The 17,375-nt window shown below is 40.3% G+C and overlaps 1 protein-coding gene across 1 annotated transcript in view; it reads right to left on the bottom strand.

Moving 5' to 3' along the window:
* Positions 1–2,706: 2,706 nt before the first annotated feature.
* The window catches only part of ankrd50 (ankyrin repeat domain 50), a 33,698-nt gene continuing 19,029 nt past the window's right edge, over positions 2,707–17,375 (bottom strand). The window contains exons 4-5 of the mRNA XM_041990280.1: positions 4,582–8,126; positions 2,707–4,450 (exon numbers count right to left, since the gene is read on the bottom strand). Of these exons, the coding sequence (XP_041846214.1) occupies positions 4,585–8,126 (3,542 nt within the window). The 3' untranslated portion in view covers positions 2,707–4,450; positions 4,582–4,584. The remainder of the gene's footprint in view (positions 4,451–4,581; positions 8,127–17,375) is intronic.

Genomic DNA, 17,375 nt, shown 5'->3' with positions numbered 1-17,375 from the left:
AGCGGAGGCCATAATACTCCAGTAAAATAACACGTATAAACATGCAAACATTGATTTTGGCCAGTAAATAACAGAAAATGTTACACAATGTCCCTTTAAGTTTTAAATAAGCCTAGCAAAGGAAATGCTCATGTGTGAGAATGTGGAAAACTAGAACTACCTTGAAAATCTGCACTAATGGGGTTGAGGATGTGCACTAATGGCATAGTGACAACAGTTTGGTTAGTGTGTCAATGGTCATGTTATTAATAGTAGTATTCTTCTTTATTCTAGATGTTAATACTTTCAAAAGCCACAATACCACAATAAAACAGTTTCCAAAATGCAAGCATGGATGTACACATTTCTTGATTTAAGGGAGGGAAATACTGAAGACTTGTCTTTGTAAACTGTTTTCTGTGTACTTTATGCTGGCTTCTGCAAAAGTTAGAGCCCCCCTGGAAAAAAATAAGAAAATAGGAAAAAAAAAAAATCGAGAGAGAGAGAAGCTTTAGCACGCTGGCAGCCCTGATTGCAGTATCGTTAGACAAAATTAACATGTGCACCAAGGTGTTATCTTCCCTTCTGTGCCATGCTGCGCTGAACCCGATAAAACTGCCTCTTTATTTGACTTTGGACTGAATGTGGATTAAACGTTTTTATAGTGCAGGGAAATGGCAGGTATTAGCAGGTGCTAATGGGTTTTTCAATCAGTTAAAAAGAGGTTTCAATTGACCTACCAACTGGTAGTACTCTAATGATCTGGTAGAAGTCCACTCAAGATAAGAGTGTGGCAGCAGCATCAGGGTACCAACATAGATTTAAACACCCTTCTGTTAAACTTCTTCATGAATCTGCTACATGGCTGCCTTCTCATTGCTGACATTAAACCCCAAGAGTCACAATCATATAGATGTAACTATCATAGAAAAATTCCTTTTTAGAAAATAAAAACACTATAATGAGGTGTTGTTTTAAATGACCTCACACTTGATGATTTGCACAGAGGGAGCTTGTTTCATAATCTGGTAAACATGTGGGAGGAAGTAATCCAGGTGCCACCCCCCCTAAACAACAACAAAAAAAAGCTAATGTACTGATACCTTGAAATAACATGTTTCTGTGATCAGCCTAAGCACAACATAAATGATCACAGAGTGAGCTAGAAGGAAGATGAAGGGCATGCTGAAAGCCTTCAGTGTTGGCGTTCCTATGAAGACGTTTTATCTCAAGACCGGCTGGGAAAAATATTCCAGAGAAGGGCTCAAAACTGAACAGCGTTTAATTTTTTTAATAATTACCTCGAACAGGCTTGGATCCAATTATGTGCATATTTACAGAACAAAAAAAAAAAAAAAATGTTGCAAATGTGCTGCTTATAAAAAACATTTTGCTCAGGTGTTTTTCTCAAATAAAAACCTACAAAGCTCTCACAGACAAAAGACACTAGATTCATAAAAGAAATAACTGGAAAAATTTGACCTCAGCTGTCACCATGTTATGTATATGGCGTGGGAGCTTGTTAGCACTGTATCCAAAACAAAGGGTATGGGTGGAGGAGAACCAGATGTGGACATTGGCAGATTTTTGAGGAGATCCTCCAAAGTTGGAAATGAGAACTACATAAAGTCAGCACCAGATGGTTTCCTCATTAGCGTCCAGCTTCTCAAAACATGCAGCAAAACTGCTGAGGGTCCAAAAGTCTTAAATGCCACTAAAGCTGCTCTGTACTGTTTTCTTTTTAAACGTTGGGTGGAGGTATTTCATTAATTGAACTTTGTCAAGTCTTCACTCTGATGAAAAAACTAAAAAGCAGCTCACAGTTAAACTAAAAAACTAGTTTGTGCATAGATCATTTAGTCATACATGTTTTTTATTACTTCTTTGCTGCAGTAAACAGATCTGTAAGCCACGTCTATTCCTCTCCTACAGCATGATTTCAACAGGGATGAACTGAGTGAACTGGAGGTAAAGTGTGTTTGTGTGTGTGTTTGGAGGGGGGGGGGGGGGGGGGGGGTATTGCAAATGTGCCTGTTCCATTTTAGTTTGATCCATGTGTTATGATGCCTGCAGTGTCCTGGTTTGGCCCCAAGTATCAAATGACCAACAGTAAAGTAACAGCACATGCTGTGGTTTCACAGCCACAACACACCATTAAATATCTTCAGTGAATTAAGAAGAAAAAAGAAGGGGGGGACTTTTTAAACTGCTACAAACTGATATCTGTAAGAAAATTAATCCGTCTCAGTGCAGATTTGTCATTTTGTCCTGGAGCAACCTTCTTCTGGAGTCTCACTGGAGTACTGTAGGACAGAGGTCCCCAACCCTGGTCCTCAAGGCCCAATATCCTGAAGATCTTAGATGTCTCCCTGCTGCAACACACCTGATTCAAATTAAATGGTTCTGTGACAAGCTCTGCACAAATCTGCTAATGAGCCATTCATTTGAATCAGGTGTGCTGCAACAGGGAGACATCGAAGACCTGCAGGATAGTGGGCCTTGAGGACCAGGGTTGGGGACCACTGCTGTAGGAGACACTGTCTGCCTTGAATTAAGAAAATCTGGCAAAAGGTTAAAAAAAATATAAACAACCTGAAACACTAGACATTAAATAACTTCCTCCTTAAATAATAATGATTTAAACTGCCATAACTGTAAATTACTGCATTCCACAGCTCTTTTTATGTTCAGCTATATTTACAAGTGAACAACTTGGCAAAAGTTTTCTTTTTCAGCAGTAAAGCAAATATGTTTATTAAGCACTTTAATATACATCAGGAAATTCCACTTCATATAATACAGAAATTCTTTTAAAATGAAAGTTAAATGTACACAGTAAGCTATTTACAATCCAATCACTGACAGTCAAATGAAAGATGACAGACAGAAACACCGTCAAGACAAACAAGATAACTGCTTAATAAGACTATACAGTATGCTTTCCCAATAATGATCCTGCCTCGAATCCTTCCATTACCCCTTCATGGCGTATGTTTGAGCTACTGTAGTACTGAAGAGCTGAGAGCTTTTACTAGGGCTTATAGTGTTTGTGCATGCGATAGGTCTACTCCCCACAACCCCAGTTCTTGGCAAAAAAAAAAAACAAAACAGAAAAACTTACTGTTAACATTATGAAAAGCCTCCAAAAATATGACAGCCTGTAAAGCTAATGCAGCTCCACACAGTTCATGAGAAACAGATGTTTTAGTTCCCTCTGTGTCACAGTTAAGCGCCTCCTACCCTCCGACTCCCGCGGGATTTAATTCCTGCTGAACTGATACTTAGCTTCTCACAAGAGAACGACGAACAACAGTATGCCGTTTCAACTTTGGCAACAATATCGCTAACAGCTCGGAGCTGTCGTCATGGCTGAACCCTTTTTTCTGTCATGCCCCTGATAAATCCAGCAGGAATAATTGAAAATTAAGGGAGAAAAAAAACAAAAACAAAAAAAAAACCCACAAAGCTTGGGCTTTGTTTGCTGCACTGCAGTAAGATATACACACAACTATGCGGACAAATGCATTTTTTTTTTTTTAAAAGTTGCTGCATTTAGCACCAAACCTTTGCTGATATTACACAATGGTTAATTAAATATTCTTTATGCACACATAAACATAACACACAACTGAAAAATCCCATAGGGACAAAATTAAATGTTTTTTTGTTTGTTTTACATTATCAATGAGCCTTCCTCTTCCTCACATTTGTAATACACAAACGCACAAAGCCAAAAGAAAAAAAACAGAACAAAACAAAAAAAAGTGTCCAAAATGATTGCAGGCATCTTCTGAACACAGCACCATGGTAGAAAGTATGCAATAAAAGTGGCTTTTTTCTTCAAAAACAAAAAATAAATATGCTTGTATATACCTGTGAAGTAAACTGCCATTGCCATTAACATATTACAAAGAACATAAGTTTAGCACATTGAATAAAGTTAACAGATTATTTGGGGTCTCTAGAAAGGCAAACTAACAAATGCGCTTAAATTGATACCATGACATCAGTTACTGTTGTTTCCTCTGATTTGTGACAATGTACCGACTGGTACACTGCTGTCAGTGTGACAAAGTAGAATAAAAATTTTATAAAACAATAATTAAAAAAAAAAAAAAAAAAAAAAGCATTGGTATGTTTCTATCAAAACACTTGATAAAACATGGATGGGATACAAAATGAAAAGAAATGCATGTCTGTCATTTTATTCTTTAAAAAGTGCATACACTGTTTCTTAAATAGCATTAAATTAAAATGATACTTCGCATGAATACATGAAGAAGGCTATAACAGATGTAGGCACATCAAAGTATCAATTCACATAAGCCTTAGGCAGCAATCAATCTTCCCTAGGTATTGTTTTGAGGTCTCCCACTGATGAGGAAAAAACAAAAAAGTTTTTATGCAGTTGAAAACAGTTGCTTTGGCACATTCCCTCCAACATCTGCATGACCAATGGCATTTGCGACATCTGAAACAGCAGAAAAATGATTTGGGTTAAACATGTTTAATTTGATCAATTTCATCAAACTTGATTAGCAAAATAATGATGTTATGTTAGTCACGGTAAATGAATAGGTGAGCTAAAGGTCTGTCTCTTACCAGCTATAATGGAGTCTCCTTTTTGTAGTTAAACCCAGGGTCTGATCCTTCAATCTGCAGTTTCAGGGCTTGTTTAAGGCTTAGCTCAGTTTCCCCAATAGGGTAGTTCTCTAGAACATCCTGGTGGCCTCTGTTTTGCACAGTCCGAGGAACTGATACCCTGCCCAAGAAAACCTGATTACCCTGTAGATGGTAGTTGGGATTGGTCATGATGCCATTCCTCTTCTTCTCAGCACAACTTTGCTGCTGGATGAAGAACTGATCTTGGCACTGCCCCCTTTCCTGCTGGACTGAACCACCGATCATGATCTTACAATGAGGATCCTTCACTGCAATGTTAGCCACTGATTTGTTGAGAGCAATTCTCTTGTCAAACTGGGTCATTTCATACTCTAGAACCTGACCTTGGGTTGATCCGCTATTTTTGATTTTCTTCTTGTCGGCCAGTGTACCTTTCCCATTTGATGTTCCGTTTCCTGTTTTAGTTCCCTTTGTTGATTTCAGGCCAGGTTTTAACTGAGACCATTCAAAATCATTGGATGGAGATGATGGCTGCTGACCAATGGACTTTGTTGTAGAGGAGGGGGACACAATAGACTGTCTGCTCCGGCTGCGAGGCAATGAGTGCTGTTGAATTTGTTCTGTAAACGTCATTCCGTGAAAACTGTCAATTGGCACGGTCTGTGCTGTGGCTGTGGATGATGTGGTTCTCAAAGAGGAGTTTTTTGAACTCTTGAGGGAATTATTGGACAGGGAGGATTTCTGTCTATCCACAGTTGAGTCAGGAGACTCTGATGGCGAACTGAAAGCATGGACGGGCCCATTTGGTAGACCGCGCCCAGATGACTGCATGTCTCCTGCCCCAGTGCTCCCAGAACTACTTGACTTGATTGTAAGGGATTGCATTTTACCAGTCACTGCCAGTGGAGTTTTTTCCTCCATGCTATGCACTGGGGATGGGTTGCAGCCATTGAGAGTTGTGGCTCCATACTTTTCCAGAAGTTTTATGATCATTGAATGGCCACCTTTTGCTGCTACTCTCATTGCTGTGCGTCCAAACTGATCAGCGTGGTTGGGATCAGCACCATTTTCCAGAAGTATCTGCACAACATCAATGTGACCCTCCTGGGCAGCTATGCCTAGTGCTGTTGCTCCCTGGTTACATGTATGATCCACATGTGTGCCATTCTCTATCAAAAACTGCACAACTTTTGTATGGCCTTGCCATGCGGCCGACTGGAGGGCGGATCGCTTCTCATTGTCACAGGCATTCACATCAGCGTGATAGTTTATCAGCATCCTAACCATTTCAAGATGCCCTTGCCAGCAGGATACATGCAAGGCCGTTCTGCCCTCAGTGTCAGAAGCTTCCACATTTGCACCATTTTCAAGGAAATACTCTGTCATGGCGAGTTGATTTTCAAGTGCCAATATGTAGAGTGTTGGGCGCCCATCTGCATCTTTGTAATCTATGTCAGCACCATGGCTCAGCAGCAGTTCAACAATGTCCCTGTGACCTTCAAGTGCGGCTACCCTGAGAGCATTTCTCCCATCATATCCCCTCTGGTCAATGCACGACTTGTTTTCCAGAAGAATTTGCACACAGTCATAATGTCCTTCTTGTGCAGCTAAAATCACCTGTATTCTACCATCATTATCAACCTCAGTGCAGCGAGCACCTTGTTCAATAAGTGCATCACACACTTGGCGATGACCTTCAAATGAGGCCATGTGTAGCGGGGTCCAGCCTGCATCATCCCTGTGATTTTCATCTAGACCTCTGTCCAGCAGAGTTCTGACCACCCCAACGTTCCCCTGAGCTGAAGCAATGCTCAGCACGGTCCTTCCCTCACTGTCAATACTGTCAACAGCAGCTCCCCAAAAAAGTAAAGTGTTGACAACAGATGCATGGCCCATTGATGCGGCAGCCAGAAGAGGGGTGCGCCCATTTTTGTCTGTGTGATCCACATCAGCTCCACCTTCCAAAAGCAGATCAACTACATCCACGTGGCCTTCATAGCCAGCCACAAGGAGAGGAGTCATGCAGTCTTTGTCACAGTGGTCAACCTCTGCTCCCCTATCTATCAGAAGGCTCACAACTGATGCATGACCTTTGCTGGCGGGAACACAGAGGGCAGCCACTGAAAGGGCAGTCCTCCCATCAACATCTTCATGATTAACTTCAGCTCCATGATCCAGCAGGTGCTCGACAATTTCTCTGTGTCCCATGTACGCTGCAGCAATGAGAGCAGTTCTTCCTTCATTGTCTGCTTTGTTAACTTCAGCCCCGTGCTGAAGAAGGTTTAACACAATGTCTTCGTGACCTCCCCAAGCAGCGGCTCTCAAAGCTGTTCTCCCATCAGCATCAGCACAGTCCACTTTGGCTCCAGCGTAAAGCAGGGCAGACACAACCTCTGAATGTCCACCCCAAGCTGCTGAACGGAGTGCAGTCCATCCATCATGATCTGTGTGGTTTATGTTGGCCTCACAGCCAATAAGGCAGTTGACCACTTTGGTATGGCCCTGCCTTGCAGCAAGAGTAAGTGCTGTTTGTCCATGGTTATCTTCAAGCTCCATGTTTGCCCCTCTGGATATGAGCAAGTTAACTACATCAAGGTTCCCACTGTATGCAGCATTGCCCAGCAGAGTTCTTCCACTGGAGTCACACTGGTTCACAGATGCTCCGTTGTCAAGTAATGTTCGTATAGAGTCCTCTCTTTCTAGTGCTTGTTGTACAATACATGAAGCATGATCATCCTCGTTGTTAACATGGGCACCAGCTTTGACTAGAAGCTGCAAAACCTCCTGTTCTCTTGGTATGGAGGTGCTCAGAGAGTCTTTAGCAGGAGTCCCATTCCAAATCATCCAAAGAGCCAGATTAAATGGCTCTATCTGCAGATTGGAATTGACAAGGTGCAGAGCAAATTCCTGCACTTCGAGTGGTTTGAGCTGCTTTGCCCGGCAAGTGTAACTCATGGCCAGCATCCGATGTCCCTCTGCAGCATTGCACAAGTACTTCTGGGTGCAATGTTTTACATCCAGCAGCCATTCTGCAAAACTATAGTGAAAAAGTATTTTAGTACTCCCAAGGCCATCAACCAACAGCTTTGATAGAATGTCCATCTTTTTCTGAAAGTCCTCCATGGTCAGTGTCATGTTTTTGGTCCAGACTGCATGGTACAGTTCCTTGACTGTTAGTGGCCTGCAAGTTGCCAGGATTACATTAAGAATTGGTTGGACTTTGGCAAACTGTTTTCTGACAAATAGTCTTTGGCAGAGCCACAGATAGAGGCCATTCAGGGTGCCAGGGATGTCACGGATCTCACGAAGCATGATAAAGTTCTCCACTACACCATCCAGCACACGCTCCAGATAGAGGAAACAGCCACTGCTCTTAATGTGAAGTTGATTGAGCATTTCAGCAGTCTCCTTGGTCAGGTGCTGCCTCAGGGCCTCCTCCTGATCCAGCCGGTGAAGGATGTACTGTTGCACATCCTTCACAATGTAGGCCTTCCGCAGATCATCAAGGCTGATTTTGCGAAATCCTGAAATCAAAGAAGAGAATATGAAATTAGTTTAATGACAAACAGAAAGAACTTGTCCAGTATACAAAAAAGATGCTTGAAGAACATGCACTTGAAGATAAACAGAGTAAATTCCTCACACTGGCCAAGTCTGACCTATACCCAGTATTTTTCCACTGATCGCGTACCTTCAGATAATTAAGTTAGGGGAAACCTTTAATTTCCTGAGGCATAAGATAATTAGCACTGGTGCCATGCTGTTAAAGAAAAACCTTTAAAGTACTTGGGAGCATAACTCGTCTGGCTGCTGGAAGCAGACACAATCAGCAGATGTTCGCTATCAGCTAATCCCATAAAATACCAACAAAAACAAAACCGTTGCAATTAGTGGGTAACTTTGCGTCTGATGCAGACATTTTTTTTCAGTTCTTATAATCTAGTACATGCCTAACTGAAGCCTAAACATTGCTATAAAATATTGAACAGGCTAAAATACACCCATGTTTGTCTATGCACCACAAAAGAAAAATAGAGGGAATGCTTATTTTAACCAAGAAAAAAAAAGAAATATCAGTTATTAGCTGTGTATAATATAAATGCCATTGTCTGAGAAATGCCTGCTTGATTGGTTATTCAACCCACTAATTAAATAAGCTGGAGCAAATCTTCATTAGGAGCTAAGGAGCCAAATGACAGCAAAGAGCAACATTTCCTTAAATGCAACATCTCAATGGACTGTAAGGTTTTTCTAAAGTCTCACTTATCATACTGCATGCCTCCCCCTCCACTCCCCAATAATAGCCCCATAATGGCCTCAGCTAATGGGCAGAAAATGAACTCTCCCCCATGTTAAAACAATAAGTTCATGGTCTGTGTAGCCTGGGATAATGTTTGCATACTTTTATTTGTCGTTCTCGGGGTTACTGGGACAAGAAAAAAGAAGTCACCAGAATCTTTCTAAGTGTTGTTGACATACTGATTTCCTTCCATTAAATACTATGGGAAAGTGCTTTCCTCTAAAAGGTGCTACACTTGTGTGTCAAGCTGAATCTGAGCTCATAAAAATGATCTTAATAAAAATTTGTGAGATTTTAGTTTTTGGCTTCCTATCGTGTAAACATAAAAAATAAAAAAATGTTTTCAGAACTTTGAAATGTGTTTTGCTTTGATTATATAACAGTTTTCTCTTGTTCATCATGTGGATCAGACACCAAGCCTGAGGCAGAGCTGTGCTCATCTGACTGCTATTGTGTGGGTAGAAAAGGCTGAAATCTTACACCACAGAGGGCCAGTGGTAACCACACACATGGAAGCCTGATAACAAATTTGATGAAGTTACCAAGAGTTCCCAAACAGGCACTGGTTGTTTAGACAAAAGATCTTGGTAAGCAGAAGGAGCAATGGCTTTTCTTTATCACCTGCTTCTGGGTTTGTTTAAGATAAGCATGCACCCTTTAAAAGAACCACCACAATAATCTCCCTTTACTCTGTCCTTGAGACCTTTGTTATATTTCAAACTGAAAAGCACATGAAACATGTGGCTAGGCAGGATTAAAGTGTTCACACTTCAAATGATTATTTTGCTTAATTCTAATAATTGATGCAGGATAAGGCAGGAAAAAAACTACTGATGAGGGATTAGGTCTAATATTTTATATTCCTTGGTTGGACTTTGTTACAGTAGTGAGCACTTGGCTACCATAAAGTAGTTTATGGCAGAGTTCCTAATTTCAAAAAGGAGGCAGCATTTATTGGTATTAATGAGTTTATCATAGTAGGGATCATACAGATTTACACATTTAAGCTGGATTTATAGTCTGTAAAAAGGAGTTAGGAGTCCTTTCACAGGATTTCACCCACTTATTTTGTATAGAAATCAGGTTGCATTGTTCTGTAGATTTCCCACAGTAGCTTTGTCTACATTCCATCATTTACTCCTGTAGATCAACAGGGAGTTCAACCCATAGATTTTAGTGACCTGAAGTTACACAGTAACACAGCCAGTCACGGTTCTTTAACAACTCTCACAATATCACCTTAAAGTTACAGTATGGAAACAGGACAACTCTACAAGTGGTTTGAAACTGTGAAGTCATAAATAATCTCTGCCGGCATTATCAGGCAGCATAACTGCCTGATAATTACAAAAACTCGATGACCCCAACCTACTTTCAGTCCATCATTGTTTTCAGTGCTCACTTTCTACACTCCTGCAACAATTCCCTCTTCAGTCCTGCAGCACTATGCAGACACTACAAAACCCAGACCCATGGGAAGCATGCAAAGTATCTGCACTGTCAGTAAACACCCTGAAGTACTTCTGTCATTACCTAAAAACCGTTGTGTATATTCGAAACCTTTACTTTAAATACCTGTCTGTTTGCTCATTTTGATGGTATTCAGAGAAGAACTCCAAAGGATTATTGTGACTCAGATGTTACTTTAAAGTTTATATATGGCACGATTCTAATGTGCATTCCTGTTTGCTGTGTACACACTACTCCTGTGGCTCCAACTTCAGTCATTAAAGATTAATGTTGTTACCATCAGAGGATTTCTCACTCCTCTCATCATTCTCTCCATCCTCCTGTTTCATGTCAAGTTTATCATGTTTTCTGAAGGCTAAACTAGTTGATCTACTCAGTTCCTTTTCTGGCATGTTTAATCTCTGCTTTTCAGGCCAATGCACAATAAGAAATACCTCAGTTGACACAAGCACATAGAATCATATAGGTACTTCAACTTTATGCTTAAAGACAGACATCTGATGCTTGTTGCGATACTCTGAGTATAAGTTACTTTTCTTCTTCTTCTTTAATGACAGGACCTCCTTCTAGACCAAATCTGTATTTGGACATTTTGTGTCTGCTCCAGCTGGGACAGGAGACCCACTTGCTCAGATGAGTCAGGAGGCCATTAATGGAAAACTGAGGGGGGAAACAATATCTAAAAGAAAAGCTATTTTCCACTCAGGCAGTGACGTCAGCAAAACTAATATATTATCTTTGTGTTACCTTGTCTTACTAACATAAGTATGAATAATGAGACTAAGAAAACATTGAGTACATATTAAAGCCCAATTCTGGAGATGCTTCTGACCATAAATATTTTCTCAGGGAATTTATCATGAACAGTTTCTCCTACATCCCACAGCCGCTGACAACAATTATGAAGTTACAGTGAAGAGCAAAGCTGTAGGAGGAGACAGAAATTTGACTGCCGCTACCATGAAATAAAGCACTTTGCCTGGATTTGAAAAAAGCTTTCTTTTCTCTTTTAAAGAAGAATCCATTTTTGAGCATATATTAGAAGAACAGAGCTAAAATAATTCAGCCAGAATAAACTAAAAATATTTTCCCCTCCAGTAATTGTATGTGGAGGAAGATATCCCAGAATTTCCACTAAAGTCATCAACAGACGTCACCGGATGTCAGCTGTGAAGTCATGGCGTTATTATTGCCCGATAAAGTACTAAAAGAACCACAAGAGAAACTAGCACTTGATGGTTGTGGTGTAACAGAAGTACTATGCAGGAATGCATGAATTCTCATTGGCTACAAACGTTCAGATACCTTCCAACAATCACTTTCCTACAACCAGGTTACACAAAACTATAGCTGAGTGTTGTGTTTGTGTGAGAGAGGGCGGTTCAGACCGAACAAAAGCGACTGCTAAACAAGCAACAAATGACACATTCATCAGGGTGAGGGATGCAGCTCCCGAGTGCAGGCCTCTGAGCCAGCTGCTGCTTGTTACAGAACTGGATACCAGCCACAAGTGACAGAGCCTCACGCACAAAGACAGACTGTTTGCTTTCTAGATTAATTTTTCAGATGACAAATGAAACTGCGTGCGTGTGCATCTAGAAACTGCGGGTCATGGGTCCACAGCCAGGACTTCGCCGGCTTCTCAGATTTGGTGTGTTCTTTAGCGACACCATCTTAAGTCACTGGATCCATAAAGAAAACAGAAACCTAAGCCTTGCTGCCCTTTCCGCAGGCTCTCCAGTAAACCCGCACTGAACAAACGTCTGTTCGACAGCTGCAGCCTTCCCTGCTCCAAAAAACATGAGCGCGCCAACCTCCTAAACACAAGTATGTGAATGAGAGTCAGCTCCAACTGTCCACAAACAGTCCTTTGAAAAGTCTGCAGCTATTTAATCTTTAAAAAAATTCAGAAACACTCACTTCTGCTCCAACAGCAAAAATGGGGTAACACTTTATATTTTTTTTAGACAAAAATCACTTGTGCACATGTGAGAATAGAACTGAAAGGTTTAGACTGTAGTGTTGCACAAGAAAATAATTTCAAAGCAGCTTAATTTCATGTGTTCTGTATATTCTCTGCTTTACTAAGCAAACAACTGACAAGACACTGGCATTACTACATTTTAACAATTAATTTATGTGAACTTGAAGCAAAGCACATGAAAAAACTCCTGTCCAAACATGCCTCCTGCTTGGTTTTAAGCAGATGTGAAAAGGTTTCCAGTCAAACCTGTTGCAGGGCAGAGCGGATTTGATAGTAGGGGGTGGGGTTGACAGGAATACATTCAAACCATGGTTCAACTGTAAGGCTGCAGTCTGATAGAACCATCAAACCACCTGGGCATCAATCATATCTATTCTTCCCTACCCACCACAGAGCTTTACTTTTTATTTTGAATGACAGAAGCTCATTAAGTTGGTAATAAGAGGCTGAATTGAAGGCAGTGCACCTGGTCACATATGTGTGCCATAATGGATATCTACTCTAAGAGACTGTACGTCACAGAGCTTCTTACACATCTGCAGATAACTCCGGATTTGATCTGAGTGATAAAAATTCCGAAAGGGCACTAAAGTAGCCCTTACATCAACAGAGGCCTAAAAAATGTGCATGGGGCTCAAAGGGTTAATGTTTCAAAACTAAAATAACTGCTCGGTTTAAAAGCCAAACAGATGCTCTGAAATACAAATTTTGTAGTGCTTCAGCGTTCTCTGCTTCACACGGGATCAAATTTCCTCAATCCAAGCTCATGTTTTTGTTCATCGATACACTAGCTGACCCCCCCAGTGCCCTCATTTAGCCCTGCCGCTTTAGGTTTCCATTCACCTGCGCAGGAAACTGCTCCGTCTAGCTTGTCTAACGTGCTCAAGTCATTATCAGCCATCCAAATGCACTGCCAGGGAGGTCTGCAAGCACTTTGGAAAGATTTCACATGTTCAGACTACAGATCCAGTGTGAGGAAATCTGGGACAGCTTACTTTGGAAACAGGTACTTGCAAAGTCATCCTTGGCATGCAGGTCAAGAGGCAGTGGGGTTTGAAAAACCCTGTCTTTACTTAAGAGGACTTTTTTTTTTTTTTTTTTAGCCTGAAGCAAAACCAGCCTTAGAATGATCAGAAGTTCTGCACTGCACTCATTCAAGCTAAGGTCAAATTAAAACTTACTTTTAAAAACACCCTTCAATTATATGAAAAATTGCTGTACCACAGCCTTGAAATGAAAAATCATAAGTTCATAAAAAATGTGGCACAGGCTTGCCACATACCAAAGGGCATCACCTCGGGACAGAAGAGGCTGGCCGGGATTGTTCGCTGGGTTCTGAGCTGGGTTACTTTGCTGCAGCTTCCAAAGGTGTTACAGATACAGACATGGTACACCTGTAATTTGCTTGGCTGTCAGACTGCATGATGTTAAATTACAGTATTCAGCAGGGATTATGGTCTTCAACTCATCCAAAGTGAGGCTCAACATGCAGCCTCACAGACGACAACTCGTACAAGAGTATGGACATAAATCAGCTTGTCTGTGGAGGCTAATTTAAAGAAAGGGAGAGTAAGCAAATTAAATGTGTCATCGCTGCTCGTTTGACCAGAATCGTGACACAGTGACAATCAATACTAAGAGGAGGTTTTGTGGTGATTTAGTAGCACAAGGCATTTGTCGCAATTGCTCTTTGGTTTAGTGCTGTAAAATGTAGTCTCTGGCGAAGGCCACAGAATGGCCAAAACATGCTGGAATTGGTTTTTAAGGTTCTTGGGCTATTATATAAAGGGTTTTTAATTCTCTGGCTGAAGAGTTCCTTGGAGCTCACTCCGATTTCAGTGCTTTAAAATTATTCTTGGCATCTGATCTCTCATAAAAGATTCAAATTCATCTGTTGGATTTGTACAGTTTCACATCTTAATGTCCAAAATGATGCCACAAAATGTCATTTACTGGAGAGTCATTAAGCAGAGCCATTTCTGAGCTTCTTTGGAAGCATTCCACAGCTTAGAAGAAATAAACTTTCGTCGCAGCTTTATGGTTGTGTTTGTGTTGTCAGTCAGCCAGGAGATCTCATATTCGCTCCTGAGTGGTCTTACATTTGACCAAAAAGAAAGTATGTAAAACAGGGGGGACATCCAATGTGATGTTAAGAGTTTTGTTGACCTTTCTGTGGAGGAACTTCTTCTGCTTGTGTCAGATTCACCCACAGGCATCTGGACAAAGGACTGCTCTGAGAGGTGGAGGAGGCCACATGCTCTAAGACAGGCTTCTCTTTTCATTTGTGATCGCTGGTGGTAAATCACTTCGTTCTCTTTGGCCCGTTCAGTACAGAAAGCTCCATTCACAGCAGTAAGAGCGGAGGTGGAAGATGTGGTTCAGGCCCTTGCTAGGGTGGGCTACGCTCTCCCCAAAGAGACACAAATACAGGAAACAAAAACACAGACCCACCCCAGAGTCATGCAATTTCCTGAAAATGTAGCTTTTATATAACTAAAACTGTGAAATCTGTAAGACTTTTCCATACATTGCGGGATACGCAAGCACACTCAGTGATTGCTTTTGGTTCTAAACTCAGGAAAAAATGCCTCACAGGATGAGTATCCTCTTAGAGCAGCCACACACTCCTGTAACATTCCTTGGACTGAACCAGAAAAATAGCCACGTTAATTAAAGCTGTGATTCATAACTGAGACGGGCTTTTTTGTGTGGTTTTGAATGCACGTGTGATGCCATCTTCCTGGTTTTTGACCTGCCGACCTTATAAACTTCAGCCAAAAGGCCCCTTTCGCCTACAATAAATGAATGAATAAATAAATAATAAATAGATAATACAAAAAACAAAGTATAAAAAATGATAAAAACTATGAAAAGGACGTATAAAAAAAAAGGAAATATTTTTAAAATAAGTATTTAAAACTGTAGATATTAATGTATTTTATGACAGTGTAAATTAAAGTTGCGATAACACTGCAAAGCAGCAATGCTGTTTGAGGGGAGCCATTATATTTCACAGCTCTAGCAGCACACTAATTTTGTATTAATAAAACATCTGGCTCAGCATCTGATAATTCCCTGCCTCCTCTATCCTTCCTCAACTCTCGCTAGTGTTGGCCTTTCTCTAAAAAAAAAAAAAAAAAAAAAAATTTTTTTTAAAATCCCGCAGCACATCTTGTACAAGGTTTTGTTTTGTTAAACCGAGCTCCATCCTTGTCATCTGCCCCTGTATTCGAGGATTAGTCATGAGAAGCTTCCAGGCAGGAGGAGACGTACAAGTAGCAGCTCACTCAGACTACCTTAACACATGCTTTCTACCTTTTTGTACATCAGATTGCAGTTTCTGGTGGTATCAGTTTTCACTTAAAATACAGAAAAAATACTCTTGGTTAGAGATATGGGACAATGACTTTCTTTTTATCATTGTTCTGTCACTAACTAATCAGGGAAAATCTAAGTACTAAACATTGAATAAATAATTTTATCTGGACAATTGGCTGAAGGGAATCCTTTAAAACAATTATTCGGTTATTTATTTAGATTGCTAAACAGATAATTGTGATCAACAATTTCATTTTGGTGGTTATAGCAATAACTGCTAACATTTTCCTACAAATGATCTCCATCATGCTTGAAAATGAAGGGAAATAGCATGGAAATGGTAACAGAAATTTGACAGACCTGTCAACCTCCTACTATTTTTATACTGCTGAATGGAAATAATTCCAACATATGGGGGAAAATCCATACGTAGCCTCTTAAGTGTGAGCATTTATGCTTGTGCAGCTTAATTTTGCATTAATTTGTGATTTTCCATGCTCCTGTCCTGGTCAGTGGGTTTGGGATCCAGCTTCAAACAATGACAACCGAAAAGCTAAAGTTGAGTGGAAATAACTCTGGTTCTGTATGTTGATCTGTATGGATGTTAGAGGAAATTATGTCATAACATTTCCCAGCACTGAACAAAAAATTTACATGACCAGCAGAACTTTTAATGTGAGAAAACAGCTGCAGGCAGAATCCAGGCTACTGTTTTTAATCATCAAATCAGATTAAATTACAGCCTGTTATATAACATAATGTTGTTGAGGCATTTTTGACATGATATAGGACAAGCACAGGAGTAAATATGAAGGCTGCATTCCATTTAGTGGAATTTCTCCTTTTATGCATGTTCACAATTAGAGCACCACATATTCTAGTATGTAAGTAAACAATCAGAAATTGTATTGCCCATTGCAATATTTACCAGTAGCTATGTTTACATGGACATAAGGATTCGGATTAAAAGCCTGATCAGAATAAAATTGCTTTGTGTAAACATATAAATCAGATTCTGATCTGATCACACTTACTTGGTTAAAAATTTATGTCAGCTGTATATCAACGTAATGTAGTGGAAGACATGGTGAGACCAGAGCACAACTGGTTGCTTGAGATTCTAAAAGAACTTAAAATTATTAAGAGGGGAGAAACTGAAACCGGCAAGACGTGAATGAACAGACAAACAGCTGCGACTGTTTACACTGCATACCAGTTTTTTTGTGTTTTTTTTTTTGTTTTGGTTTTTTTCAGCTTTTTCTAGAAAGCCAGACATTTCTGCACATGCCAAAATGATTTCTTCCATTCAAACACGTGTGATCCACGTAAATGCAGATTTAGCTGTAATATAACTTGTTGGCTCTATGTCACATTTTTAAACTAGGAAATTAGGTTTTCTTTACTTGTATATTGTTATTTAAAGAAGTCTGTAATAAGTATAATTTACGTTACAAAAAAATTAAACGTGAAAGCTGGAAGTACAAGAAATGTTTACTTCTGTAAAACGTTGTGTTTGTGCCAAAACAACTGAACCCTGGCCCTCCTTCTTAAGAAATCAAACAGAATGATCACAGTTTGAACACATGTAGACCCCCTGTTGCACTTCCTCCTCCCTCTAGCTAAGGGCCCACACATACTTACTACTCGAGAAGCAGACACATTAAAAGCATGAATCAAACAGAATGGGGCAGATGGTAGCCA

This window comes from Melanotaenia boesemani, chromosome 7 (genome assembly GCF_017639745.1).
Source record: "Melanotaenia boesemani isolate fMelBoe1 chromosome 7, fMelBoe1.pri, whole genome shotgun sequence".
In the NCBI taxonomy this organism is placed as follows: domain Eukaryota; kingdom Metazoa; phylum Chordata; class Actinopteri; order Atheriniformes; family Melanotaeniidae; genus Melanotaenia; species Melanotaenia boesemani.
The sequence above is the reverse complement of the archived record's forward strand: the minus strand, read 5'-3'. Positions and strand labels throughout refer to the sequence as shown.